The 15,468-nt window shown below is 37.2% G+C and overlaps 1 protein-coding gene across 4 annotated transcripts in view; it reads right to left on the bottom strand.

The window, feature by feature from the left end:
* Nucleotides 1-10,631: 10,631 nt before the first annotated feature.
* LOC149772587 (uncharacterized) overlaps nucleotides 10,632-15,468 on the bottom strand; it is a 69,491-nt gene continuing 64,654 nt past the window's right edge. For all 4 annotated transcript variants that reach the window (XM_089947607.1, XM_089947609.1, XM_089947610.1 and 1 more), the window contains one exon: nucleotides 10,632-12,856. In XM_089947607.1, the coding sequence (XP_089803733.1) occupies nucleotides 12,544-12,856 (313 nt within the window). In that variant the 3' untranslated portion in view covers nucleotides 10,632-12,543. The remainder of the gene's footprint in view (nucleotides 12,857-15,468) is intronic.

Below are 15,468 nucleotides of genomic sequence, written 5' to 3'. Positions count from 1 at the left end.
ATATCTTGATGAAAACGTTCGCCGTGTTCATCACTAACAATACCACAGTTGCTAGGAAAGAAATCCAAATGGGAATGAAGGAAGTGAATCTTTAGAGACATATTGCAGCCAAGTTTCTTATACTTCATCAACATGTCTTCTACTAGTTCCTTATAGTTTTCTGCCCTAACATTTCCGAGGAAGTTTGTAGAAACTAGGCGAAAAGCATTCCATGCTTGTTTCGCGTCACCTTCCAGCAAGTTGTTGAACCGGTCATCTTTGAAAAGCTCTCGAATCTGAGGACCCACAAAAACTCCCTCTTTAATCTTTGCTTCGCTGAGTCGAGGGAATTTTTCATGCAGGTATCGGAATGCTGGCAAAGTCCGGTCAATGGCTTTCACGAAGTTCTTCATCAAACCTAGTTTGATGTGAAGGGGTGGTAGCAAGATTTTCTGAGCCTCAACCAGAGCTGGGTGTTGGATATTCTTCTCTCCAATGGCTACATTCTGCCTGTGAGTCCATTCCTTCCTCATGTAGTGCATTTCCCTTGCTCGGCTATCCCACTCGCATAAGAAACACATGTATTTTGTATATCCTTGCTGCAGTCCCATTAAAAGGGCAACTACCTTCAAATCACCACAGAGGTGCCAGCTGTACTTGTTATACTCAATGGAATTCAGTAGCTGCCTTAAGTTATCGTATGTCTCTTTCATGTGGACAGCATACGCTACTGGAATAGATGGAAGAATGTTTCCATTGTGCAAAAGCACAGCCTTGAGACTCAGATTCGAAGAGTCCACAAATAGTCTCCATTCTTGTGGGTCATGAGTGATTTTTAAAGCATTCATGAGGCCCTCAATATCGGAACAGAATATCAGATTACTTTCCTTTCTGAAGAAAGGCTCCAATTGCTGGTGGCGCTTTCGATATGCAGTAATTGTGACATCTTCTTCTAGAAGATTCCATTGTTGGAGTCTTGATCCTAGCAATTCTGCCTTGTTCTTTGATAAGTCCAAATCACGAATCAGGTCATTTAGTTCTTCCTGTGTTATTCTGTGTGGGGTTGATGATGCAAAACAGTGAAAATCTGGATCACTGCATGCTGATGGACCAGGAGAAGAACAGGTCGACTCACCTTTGTCTTCGTCAGATGAATCAAGAGAATATTCTGCTGGAGGTTCTGGAATAGGAAGTCCCTCACCATGTGGAACTGGTCTCAATGCAGACGGAATGTTTGGGTAGACTATTCTCGACTTCTTTCACTTCGTTATTCCGCCGGAAAGAGGAGGAACCAAGCAGAAGTAACAGTCATTTAGGTGGTTGCTTGGCTCTCTCCACACCATTGGGACTGCAAACGGCATTGATGACCTTTTGCAATTCAACCACTGTGAAAGCTGTGTTGTACATGTAGCACAGCATATATGCGGAGCCCAAGGCTTGTCTTGGTCACCAACCTTGCATCCGAAGTAAAGATGATATGCCTTCTTCACTTGAGAATTGATACTTTTCTTCTGGTTGGCAAATGTCACTTCCCCACAAATATAGCAAAAATTGTCCGCGGTATTAACACACTTTCGAGGCATTACTGTTCTTTATTGTACGTAAATGGATAAAATAATAAGTTTTATGTAACAGTAGCTTGAACTGTCTCGCACAACGTCTAAAATATTTTAAATGCTGAACCTATCTGATTGGGCTTTATATAGTACACTGCTTACGTCAGCTTCAGCAGCCGCCTGGCATTAGTATAATAGGCCTACACATGTATAGTACACTGCTGACGTCAACTTACTTCAGCAGCCGCATGGCATTAGTATTGCATTGCATCAGAAAATGATGCAATCAACTGTGGATGATGTGAGCATGATGGTATTATGCAATGTTACATCATTATTCCGGATGTTGCTGCAGTCCTACTGGAGAAATTTACACAGTGAAACATAGAAAATGAGGTATATGAATATCTTCAAAACGAGAGCCAATACAATTTTTTCACGGTTATATTCGTGTTCGGCACACCAAAATACTACAGATTAGGGCCTTTTCAAGTCAGTAATGATTTCACTGTTGACCAGTGATATCAATGAAATATTGTTTGACATTCTTAAAATACACGAATCATATAACATTCCAGTCACTAACGCACGATTATTTTGTTTGCTCAAGGAAAAGTTTCAGCACCAATATCAAACGAATGAACTAAACAAATTGTTACAGACTTACATAAATGAACATGTTGTATCCAATCGACACAACACCATTGTGCCTTCCCGAGCTCTCGCTCGCTTATCATCAGAGAATTCTTTCTGTGTCTTCTCTGGTTTCGGGTCTCTCAAATGTCCAGACCCCTAGTCCCTTGGACGATTTATTTAATGGGAAGAGTATCTTTTGGCAGAAAAGCAAGGACGATTACTTTAAAACCGTCTGGGCAACACACCCGATTATTTTAGCCAATCAGGATTTGTTTCTCTAACCTGCAAAAATGTGTTAGTACTCACATCGTGGTCAGAATAATCATCTCTAGTCTGCATTTATTTATAACTATTCTGGAAAATATCATTTTATGGCACCTGTTTTAAATGACCCAAACGCAGATTCCACCCCTCGCAATCAGGAATTTATTGTGAGGCAAGCACGTACATTGAAGTTACGTGTCACGCTGACCACGACAGGATGTACTGCGAAATCAACTCTACAACTTTTTGCATCATTACAACGATATTTATTATGCATGTAGAATCCATGTATTATTTATCATTGATTCATGTGACAACCAATCTCCGTCAAAAGCTATACATAGGCAACAAAGCAGCAAACATACATCATCGAAGAAGATTTAAGCTTATGAATGATGATGCAAGTTTGGATGGAATTGTAGGAAGCAGATTTAGAAATGCCAACTCAGTTATATGATTATTTTAAAGATTATCCATTAACGCCAGAAATAACAAACAATTTCTTCTGATAAAAGTAAAGAAGAGTATAAAAAACATCAGCCGCTAATTAGAGTGCACGTTTTAAAACAAATAGGGATATATTATTAACTATTACTATTTAACATCATATACTTAGTTATGATTAAATTAGATGGATACACAGAGCAGTCAAATAACCTTATAAGAAGGAATGTCAACGCTTACATTTCTGATTATTTCCAGAAAAACGCAAGGATCCCATTATTAAATGGAACACACTAATGCCAGTTACGTTGAAATCCACGAGAACGGATAAATCCCAGATTGTCAAGAAGTTAGATATTCAGGAGACATTCCTTTCAAATATGGTTTGCAGGTACGTTTTTCAATGTCATACCTTGTTTCTTGTTGCCCTGAGTTCTTCCGGTAGAACAGCTGACATTCTCTATTGTACATGGATCTGAATGGTCCAAAAATACGACCATCCAGAGGCTGCGTGACATGGCTTGTATGAGATGATAAGACAATAATAACGACATTAAGTTTCCTTGCCCAGTCAAGAAGTGTTAAACATATATGTGACTTATGTCCATCGTACAATATGCTTTGAGTTATTTCCATCAGCTATTCTACTGTGCTTTGTAAATGTGTTTGGTTATGTAATTCTGAAATATAGCTGAATTGCACCAACCACTATCTGACATCTCATGAACAGATCCAGAGGAAGATAAAGTATGGCTGGATGTGATTTCGCATGGCCGGATGTGATTTCGCATGACCGTATGTGATTTCGTATGGCCGGGTGTGATTTATAATGACATTGTTACAACCAATAATGGTTACATTCCGTGATCTTGACGATGTCACTACTTGTGCCTGTGTATCCTTGCCACATCCACCTCATGGAAAGGAATGCATGGTGTTGATACCAGTTTCTTCAATGTTAAATATTCTTTCTGGCCTTTACTTAAATTGATGACTGTATGTATGGTTCATATCTAATTTAAATAGTGGTATAGTGCCTCCCTGGAAGCAAATTTTGCTCGCAACATGGACAGTGTCTGTCACGTTGCAAATTTTAAATCTTGTCACTTACACAAAAACCCATAAGACCAGCAATGACTCAATGGTTTGTCACCCTGACCTTCCTTCCTATAACAGACAGCATAGTCTGCTGCAGGGTAATGTACTTTTGTCTTGCTGCATCCATATCCGTTCTCAGCCATAAACTTGAAATTATATCTCAATTGACCCTCTTCACTTACACATAACATTTGCTGTGGACATGGGATGACATCAAAGGAAATATTTCCTTTAGTTTTAACTCTAACGTGTAGACTCGGGCAATACACATTCATGCCTGGAAGAGTTGCATTAAAATCACTTGTAAATCTTTAGAACTGCACTGTCGACTTGCTTTCTTCAGATTTTGATTTGACATGACTCATAGAAAATAAGTTTATAATGATTATAAATATATATATATATATATATATATATATATATATATATATATATATATATATATATGTGTGTGTGTGTGTATCGACATCTGACCGAAAGAAAATAATGAAGGAGTATAACGACTACGTTGCTCTTGGGCCTGAATCACTATCGACAGCTAATCCTCTCGCCATTGCAAGGGTAAAAGCTTTCCTCAAAGGATCGACACCACTTGATCCATAAACAATTTTTAAAATTTTCCACAACTCTATCGTAAAGTGTCGTCATCAAATCGGGAGTATGTCAACACTTCTTCATGAAAGTCAAACATGCTGGAATAATGAGATAGTTACCAAGCGCAGAATGCTCGTTTTGTGTGCATACCATACGGGTCGTAGTAGTGAAGGTTAGACAAATGTGGAAACAGTACGAGTTGAATTGCTTCTGTGTCGAAAAACTGTGCAAAACCTTTAAATATTTCTGTTATCCAAAATGTTTTAGGCATTCTAATCAAAGTCATGACGATATAACCCATTTATTCTTTAAAAGGTACATCTCCAACGTACATGTAGATGAGGTTGGCGCCATTCATGTTATTGTGGAGGCATTATTAGTCTTGGTATGAATAATATTGCAGCAGAAATTGTCCGTCGAATCACGAGAAATAGTGAACCATGACCGTAGCATATCGATGACAGTCCCTATCACGCTGAATGTCCGGTTCGCTCCAAGCGACATCGATAGGGTTTTAAATCCATAAGGCAAAATCAGCAAGGGAGTGGGTCCCTAATGTGTTCTCGTCCTCCTGGAGTCTTCCTATATTTGGGACTGTGAAAACGTATAGGTTATTGTATTTTCTTCTCACAAGCTCGATGAAAGATGCAGAAATTTATGATTTTGACAGTTTCGTATGTACACTCAAAGTCATAAAAAAGACAAAATCCAACTGTTTGACTTTTATTCTTGCTAGGGTCTACCTTTAAATCTTCGTCGAGTTATTTTGCAATGTAATATTGATGCTCAAGTCCACGATTTGGTTAAAAGAAAATGGCATCGTTTGATTCCTGGACAAACATGTGCCGTAGGATTATTAGTTCAAATAAGACTTCAAACAGTGGAGCATAATCTCTATAAAGTGCAAGTTGATATCAGTTGTCGAACTTGTTTCATGCTTTGTTTTTCTTAAGAAGGTGGACTTAAAAAGGCAAGCTTGGAATAAGAGCAATGAATTTTCATTCATCTCCGCAATAAATGCCTTGGTCATGATGCCTAAAATTTTGTTCCAATTTCCTACAATAACTGTTATATCTAAGATATCATATATGATGACAGTAATGGCATCGAAATGGTCTTGACAATGATACACGTGAATGTATTTTCCATCTGGGCAATTTAGTCCTAGAAACACGCGAGTTCCTCGAATGACTTGGGTGTACACTTTCACTGTATAACGAGAAGCCAGAACGTATTAAAGTTTCTGCATTTCAGAAATAATACACAGTGTCTTTGAAAGTATCCTTCTTGTTGTAATATAGAGTTCTGCTTAAGTTACATCTTTGGCTATGTCTGATTTTATATTGCTTTCCTGTGATCTTTTAATTTTATGGCATCGTTCTTTTCGGCATACGCTCTACTCAAGACAACTATACTGGGGAAAGGCATCTTTTTTGTGAGCTATTAATCTGAATGATGCTTGTTTTGGTACAGCGGAGTTCATACATAAAAAAATTTGAGTCGTCCACTACATCTGAGAGGTTTAGCGTGTGTCATATAAAGAGTGGCTTTTCCAATCGGTCAATTCGAACTCTTTGTTTGAATTTTGAACGTGTTAAATTTTTTCCAATAATTTGGAGAGTGTTAACTCGGCCGGTGTACTAAACTCGATCCAGACAGGATACTTCAGACTGTCATGATTGATCGAGATTGTCAAACGATCGTTATCTTTAACTTTGCATTGTAGTTTCAATGTCTCGAACTAAGAATCTTACAAGTCTGTAATGAAATCTACTGGTTTCTCCTGTGACTCTTGAGGCTAGAACTATTTAAATTTCACTGTGCACGTGTAAGCCGTGATTTGAGTCTCTCAAGTGAGAAAATAATCTTCACGAGCAACTGAACGACTTTCTTTCTTGGTGGATCTTGACTCTCGTGGCAGAGGTACCGGTGTTGGTTGAGGCTCACTCGTGTCATTTTCGAAACCACAGGTATCCACTTCAATTAGCATAGTAAGTGACACCTAAAGTCTCCGGTACCCCTGTTCTTCTTCTCACTTATAGATATAACAGTGTGATCGTTTCATCCTGATTCAAATACTTTATTTAACTAAATCTTGCACACTAAAATTATTTAGACGCATTGGTCATAAACTAAATAGCATAAAAGAGCGAAAACCAACACGTTTTGCTCTATTCAACAATTTCTCTTCCTAGAACACAGAGTGAATGTTTATAAAAATAGCTTACATTAATGCGAATTAAATCCCAAATAGTCCTAAAAGATTTAACACAAGTCCCAATGTATAAAGTTCCTACTGAATTCCAGTGGTATAAAAATTAATTTCTAATATTGATGATGTTGATGTGCCTGTAGTCTCGCATATACTAATGTGCCAGTGTCATGTAGTGTTTCGTTGTCGTAACAGTCTTTTGATGTATCACACTAATTTAATCCCAATATGTTCTTGTCTAAAATCACTATAATTCCAAATTAATGTTATAGTCTAAGAATATTACTGAGCATTATTTTCCAGCAAATAATAGTCTGAATGAAATAAAACCCTACCTAAATGAGGGCTGTTATTCAGTTATATGTAGTTTAGTATTACTTTTGTACCCAGAGTAGCTCATCTGTCTGTACATTTCTAAGGTTGTCTGGAGACAAGAGAAATCCCATATTAAACTCTCCCTGTCCCCATTAGTGTCTCATTATCTAAACCTATGTGCAATTTTCCCATTGGGATTTCCTTTGCCTCACAGTGGCCCTAATATAAACCTATGGCGTAATGTTAATTCCCGTACATCCCCATAGTAGCATATATTACTATTAGTTTACCTATCGGCATGTGAGGTCTAGTTTGGACCGCTCCGGTGGCCTAGTGGTTAGAGCGTCCGCCTCGGATGCGGGAGGTCGTGGGTTCGATCCCCGGCCGAGTCATACCAGAGACTTAAAAAATGGTACTAACAGCTGCCTCGCTTGGCATTCAGCATTAAGAGGTTAGTGTTAGGACTGGTCGGCCTGGTGTCAGGATAATGTGACTGGGTGGGACATCATGCTACATGTCTGCGGCATGATGCCCCAGTGCTAGACATCACTATAAACTGCCACATTGCAGACATCGTAGCGATATGACTGCAAAATTGTTAAAGCTACGTTAAAAATCAAAATCACATCACATCACATCACAGGTCTAGTTTGTTTGAGCCCTATAGATTGTATTTCTGACGTCACATTAAAGAGACATTTCTGTACATGTGGCTTGCGCTGTTTGAGTCCCAAGCAGTTATAATCCTCGCATCACGGCCGTGAACCATAATCGTCCTTCAAACGATAACAATGCTTCAAAGCAGGATAAAATTATTAGCAAGTATGACCCAGTGGTTTCCTATACGTTTGAAATACTTAATGGCTTAAAATATTTTTCTTTTCGAAACATAGAGAAATGATACATGTTTTATGTCATGACAGTATCATATTAAATCTGGGCCAATCCAGTAATTTACACTGAAAGATCAGAGGAGTCTCGTTGTTAATAATGACTTTATTTTCTATTTGGATCGATCAGGAGCGTTTCTTTTTGATTCTGTAAAGAATGTTATTGAGCGGTATTATCCCTCATTCAATAAAAATCGTTAATTAAAGAACAGTGTAATTTCTGCAAACAAATCGTCTTTGATTAAATCACCATCAAATCTAAATCCTTACCGGCTTCTTCAAAGCATGGTTGTTGACTCCTTTCTTGTAATAAAGAGATGATGTATTGTGGACTCAGGCAATGCCATATCTGGCCAATTGTGTGTGTGTCCAAATTTTCTAACAGACCCTGACTTGCTTCGAAATGACTCCGTATTTAGAGGGAAGGTAATTAATTGGTTGTGAAATGAGGGTGTCAGTTAGATAAACATACTAGGATGTAGTTCTATTGGAACTAATGGGAACGGCGTTCCCTTAGCGTAACTGCACATTCCTTGACTGTTTGGCGCTTGACTTCCCTCGCATATGAGTATCACGTGTTCCCTCTCTTCCTTATTGCGTTCTCTAACGTCTTTATTTAGCACTAGACCACAGTATGCTAATACCTTTAAGAACAACTGATTTTCATGACTGAATTTCATGACTGATTTTCACAACTGATTTTTGTGACTGATTTTCATCCTTTTGTTTATTGCATTTGGTGCCCATGGTGTATGGTGGAATTTGGAGATTGGATGCTTATAATTTGGCTGGTGTTTATATTAAAACTTCTGTAGCTATAGAGTCGGGAGGACATGGAGGTTTTTGATCAATGATATAACTTCCAGAAATGAGTTTCACTTTCAGTATTTATGAACATATTGTGATTCTCTAACCTCTATGATAATTGTTCTCTCTCATAGTTTTTCATTGCCATCATCTCTTTCTCTCTCTCTGTACACACACACACACATACACACACACACACACACACACACACATATATATATATATATATATATATATATATATATATATATATATATATATATATATATATATATATATATAAAGAGAGAGAGAGAGAGAAAGACAGCGAGAGAGAGAGAGAGAGAAACATAGGCTAAAGCCTATTATTCACAGTCAATCGTCAATCTTCATTCTTTTAAAACCGGCATTTATAATTCCTCCACACGTCAAGTTTATCAAGTCGGGAGAGGGTGGACACAGGGAATGGAGTTGGCACTTTACTTGTGGCAAGTTATATAATTTTTTTTTCCTTGTAAAAGGGTCAAACTTGATACATAAAAATTAGTAAGTGAAAAGTCTAAGAATGGCACCTAGTAAGCAAAAAGCGTGAGGATATGACCTAGAAAGCTCTTGTAATTGTTTTTGTCATCCTGTTCTAAATGTTGAACTTCAATGAAATTGAACCCTTCTAATGGTAAAACCCGAAAACGTTTGACATTTGTTTTAAAGAAAGTAAAGTCATGTATCTGGCTGCAAAGTTGTTCACTTCACAATACATTTCAAGTGAGACTTTTTTAAGTAGAACAAGTGATTTGTTAGCAAGTCGGCTATTTTTGTTGTAAAACTTGCATGAAAGAATGTACCGTTGAGTAAAAGATTAGAATACAACTTATTTATGTAAATCGCTTTTTTATGAGTTTGGATATTGTTGGCGTATTATAGTGTATGCATATATATATATATATATATATATATATATATATATATATATATATATATATATATATATATATATATATATATTATGTGTTTGTATAATTACGAATCCATGGTCTTAAACTAATCAACAGAAAGAGCGATAAAACACGTTTTGTACAGATCAAAAAATAATTTGTTTCATTTGTATACAAGGTGGAAAATGTCAAAATGGACATTAAATTAATTAAATCCCAAATAGTCCTAAAAGTTCTATCACATATCCAAAGGAATGAACTTCTAATTGAATTCTAGTGTTGTTCGAAATAAATTCCAATATTGAGTGTGTTGATGTGACTATAGTCTCGAATATGCTAATGTGCAAGTGCAAACGAACTGGAATGTTTTTATATGTTTACAATCTTTGGTTTTAATAATACAAAATGTCTTTGTTGAATTCACTTTAATTCCAAATTAATGTTTTAGTCCAAGAATATTATTATGTATTTTGCAATTCTAGTGAATAATAATTTGATAAATAAATCCGCCCAAATTAAAAACTGAACACAACGATCAGACTGATTCTGCTTCATATGTTGAGGCAAGAAAGAAATATCCCAATGCAAACAAGATTATGTACCCCACTTCATGACCAAGGTCGCAATTATCATTTTCTGAAAATACTCAAGAAATTTCTATTCTTGAAGTTTCTAATACAGAATCAAGACTGTATCTTTAACTCAGATCGACGCAAACATTATTATCAATAATATTGACCTGAATATAGAATGACAATGATAGAGAAATATTAGCGATTCATTAGGTTGTTTACAAAATAAATGTCCCTAGTTAGGCACACCATTAACTTGATTTTGGACTATGTCGATTAAACATACGGATGTACATAACATAATTATCGGGAAAAGCCAATAGTCAGTACAAAATAAACATACACAACACTTATTAGATGTATATGCAGATATTTAAGATGTATTATAATCAAGAAAGATAATGCCAGCTGCATCCAGCTAGGTAAATTTCATTGATTTCTTTTGCATAGTGGAAAGATACATTTTATGTTAACAATAAATCTCAAAATTATGGAGCACGACCCAATACTTACATATTATTTGATAAGAAAACCATTGGACTGTTGTGCTAGTATTGAGCATATATGTTTTTCCCAGTCCCCAGTCCTCTGGAAACTTTTCAAAGCGAGTTCATATTCAGATCTTAATATTGTCTCTCGTCAAACTTTTGAAAGAGAGTAATTTTCGACTCGGTACCTTTAAGTCAAGCCCTGAAATTATCCTATTGTAGTTTACGAAAAATTGCCTGCAAAATTTAATCTGAAATGTTGATTATGTTGACTTGTATTAAATATGATTCAAATCAGATCTCCACAGTCCTACATGAAGACATGACGGACTCCAATAAGAAGTCACGTTCTCTGGACCTTGTTTCTCGCCAGTGAAATCATAGCTTTCAAATCTCAGTTCACTAGGTTAAAGATTTTTAGGTCTGACTTACATTCGACTTTATTGGCTGAAGAAATTTGTTTAGAACCGCGTGTCCATCAAACATCATTTTTCAGTGTCCTCCGTTTTCTGCCCCGTGACTCTACCATCGTCTTCTTGACCTGTATTTTAATCACGTGACTTCAGCTGCTAACTTCACGAATTATACTGAATCATCCTGTGTAGATGTTTAATACATAATTTGTTTCCGTTCATTTATCTGTCTGTTTCTCTCTGTGTATGTGTGTCTGTGTGTGTGTGTGTGTGTGAGAGAGAGAGAGACAGACACACAAACACACATACACACACACACACACACACACACACACAAACACACACACATACACACACACACACACACACGTATAAATAGCTAAAATATTTACCAGGTTTGGCATATTTCAAACCGTGGAACATCGTACTGAATGTTTATCATTATGGCAAAGAAAATAATGAACTATTATTTGACATTATTAATCAAGGCTACATCGTTTTACTAATTTCGCATTGTTTGCCTTTTTCTCTTACTAAACCGGACTCTATAAAATGCGTACTGGTATCAGAACTTCAACAATTACAGAAACGTACTGCCGGAACGGATTAGGAGGTGAGTGTGTTGGGTGGGACACGCTTCCTAGGGTCAGTTTTCCTATCTAGTTAGATGATTAAAAGTATACTCTGGAAACGAATGAATTGCAGGAGCTTCCATGGGATTCGCTTTATGTGTGTGTCGGGGATTTCATCTCACGGACCCCTCGCTTACACGGAATCAACCACAAACAAACAAGAACAAAATAGATTTTAACAATATTTCTGGGTCCTCCCTATTATTGTCATTTCCGGTGTAAAGGTCATAAATGGAAGATGCATCTTATGCAACTTTTTCTTCTTCTGCGCTCATTAATTTTAAATAGTAGAGATTTGGGATTAAAATTAGTGGTTGTCCTTTACACGCATTTAATGACGTAATATGTACACGTTTACCTTCATCAGCTCGGTACACCTTTACACACTACTTGGGCATGCCAGTTTCGCATAAAATTAGGATTACAAAAGTAACATACACAGTCACATGGGTGACATTATTTAAACATTCTCGTGTAAGGTCACTTCATTTCACAAAATTATGATAATGCCCTTTTCACAGTTTGGCATATTATCTTTTGGCAATTACGTGTCTGTGGGAAGTTGCCTTTTGGCGAATGATACATGCGCATCTGATGTCGTTAATACAAGACCTAAAGTTCGATATGTCTTTTGTATAATAATTTGACTTCGTGGTATCTTTAAACATCTGCGTCATCTAGTTAAATATGCATCGAAATGACTTCCTCATATTGATAGTTTGTCGTTTCTTACACATTGGCATAAGCTCCAACATTAAGTTGCTGGTACGTATTTGCATCAAAACTAGTGGGATCTAACATAGTGTAAATAGCGCATTCTTCTCTTTGTTTGGTCAATGCAAATTTCACCGCGTCTATTGGAGTGGAGTTCTGAACGAAATCAGGTTTATCCGGATTAACTGAGTGATCCTGGCTAAGTTCTGGTCTGGCGATTGAATCCCCAACTTCTGAGTGGGTTTCAACAATTTCCATTTTGTCGTTGCTCCTTTTTTCATTAACACTCCTGTGGCCTTCTTTAACATCAAACGTTCGTCTTCGACAACTGAAATATGTATATGAAATAAGAGGTGCAAGTGATATTACACATGTACTTACACTGTTCACGGATAATACAATTATGTGTGTGTGTGTGTGAGAGAGAGAGAGAGAGAGAGAGAGAGACCTGGATTTCTAACGTAGCTTTAAGAATTTTTCAGTCATATCACTACGATGTCTGCAGTGTGGCAGTTTATAGCAACGTCTTGCACTGGGGCATCATGCCACAGACATGTAGCATACTGTCCCACCCAGTCAAAGTATCCTGACATGAGGCCGACCAGTCCTAACACTAACATCTTAATCCTGACCTCTTAGCGAGGCAGTTGCAAAACCATTTTTATAAGTGTTTCTTATGACTCGGCCGAGGTTCGAACCCGTGACTTCCCGCATCCAAACGGATGCGCTAACCACAAGGTCACGGGATCGGTGGAGAATAAAAGCGTGAAGCACACGAATGCTAAATTGTCTATCAATGTCAGTGTATTCATCCTTTATCTTTGGCATGTATTTAAGATATCTTTCTCAACATAAAGATGAGAGGTACTTAATAAAATCTGCATTGTTCTTTGGATCCTTCCCTGTCTTTGGATACGAGGCCTTCTATCGTACGTAGTAACCACTTTTACAGCCCCATCCTTAAAACGTATGCATTTACAAGTCAGGTAAAAAATATTTGAAAAATATGCAAGGTGTTCAGGCCATCAGATGCAAGCTCACCACATTATAGTCGTCATGGATATCGCTCATAATCAAATTCATTTTAAATTTTGACGATAGAAGCTCCTATGCCAGGTTTGATCAACGTCTAATAAAAAATATGGTATCTAGAGTGTGTAAAATATTAGCCAATCAGATTCAAGATCAAATTAAGCATATACGTGGATATTGTTCGTTATGAAAGTGTTTCTAGGACTTGATGATACAAGCGAACATAGCAAATCTCATCCAAATCTATAAAGATATGTAACCCCTAGATACTTCGCAAACCAGAAAATCAGATTTATAACTACCACACGTCTGGTCTTGTTTGCCGCTCACATTAATTTCCAGGCCATGATTAAGTAAGCCTACATGCCAAATGTGATGAAATAAAATTGGCATTTGGAGTTTTCACAAGATCAGCAACACAATATAAATATCCTAAAGTATCATTCGTGGATGCCTCTCATAATCGTATTCGTTGTAACTCTCAAAGAATGTAATTTGCTTACGTAATCCGATTACGTGTGGTTCGCGTTGTGGCCTCTGCTGTGTTCCCAAAACTCAGAAAATCAGATGCAAAATCACTTCTTTAGTATGTGTTGCTGCCGCTTGTAATCCAACTAATTGGAGTTACGTGATAAGCTTGTATACTTAATCTAATGAAATCTAAATGGAAATACGCCCTCTGGGGTGTTCACAAGCTTAGTCAATCAAAAGAAAGATGACATCATTGATGATGCAATATTACATACTAAAAGTTATACAAAACATGATATAAAATATGATAAAATATTCGAAATCTAAGTCAATCAGATATAATCAGCTCTTCAGTATGCATGGATATCATTCACAAACAAAACTCTACGTGCCAAATTTGCATAATATCTAACCAGAAGTTTGCCCGCTAGAGTGCCCACAGTCTCGGCCAACCAGCTGCAGGATTGCAGCCATCATAGGTCTAGCTTTTGCCCTTCATCTGACCAGCTGAAGGTCTTGATGGCCTACATTTTCCTACGGGGCCTCGTGTGGCCGAGTGATCTAAAGCGCTCACCGTTACGGATCACTGCCATCTCACCCCTGTCTGCGTGAGTTCGAGTCTCGTATTCGGCCAGGTTTTCCCGGGTTCTTCCTCCACCATTAATACTGGCCGCCATGTATAGCCTATCGTGTGCTGAAAAATGGCGTTAAACCCTAACAAATCCAATACAAGTCTGATCAGAACTGTGGTCTCTGTGGTTAACGAGCCCAGCCTACCAGATGCAGTATCATCTCATTAATATGCGTGGTTGTCGTTGGTAAAAGACGTCTTTGGATGAGATAAACTTACACACCATGAGATAAACCTACACACCATGAGATAAACTTACACACCATGAGATAAACTTACACACTATATCTGATCGAAATCTAACCAGAAATGAAGCTTCTAGAATTTAATAAGTAAATGGTGGACGGTGGATGCAGGGACATATCATAAGCTCACGTGACCTTTGGTCATATGACCTAAGACTGATATGGATTTAAAAAGCTGTAATACGAAGATGCATGCACGAGTACATGTATGTATGTATGTATGTATGTATGTATGTGTAAACTAAAAAATGCTCAAACTGATTTCGATAACATATAATCATTTGACAATTTGATATCACGCTTTTTCGATGTTGTTTTACCTCAGTTCAGACACCTCTCAACGGCCCCCACCCCACTCCCCACCCCATCAATGCGACAGTAGCAGTAGTTTTTAAATATATAAATTTACTTTTAAAATGAAATAAATAAAGTTAAACGCGATTTATGATTTTTTAGAAAACGCTCAGTTGCATTTAATAATGACAGAATAACTATTAAAATAACAAAACAAAATACTTATCAATTACACCTCTACTTCCATGGAATGGGTCAAAATTAAAA

Source organism: Sinohyriopsis cumingii, unplaced genomic scaffold (assembly GCF_028554795.1).
Source record: "Sinohyriopsis cumingii isolate HCF-2022 unplaced genomic scaffold, ASM2855479v2 utg001387l, whole genome shotgun sequence".
NCBI classification, from domain to species: Eukaryota; Metazoa; Mollusca; class Bivalvia; order Unionida; family Unionidae; genus Sinohyriopsis; species Sinohyriopsis cumingii.
The sequence above is the reverse complement of the archived record's forward strand: the minus strand, read 5'-3'. Positions and strand labels throughout refer to the sequence as shown.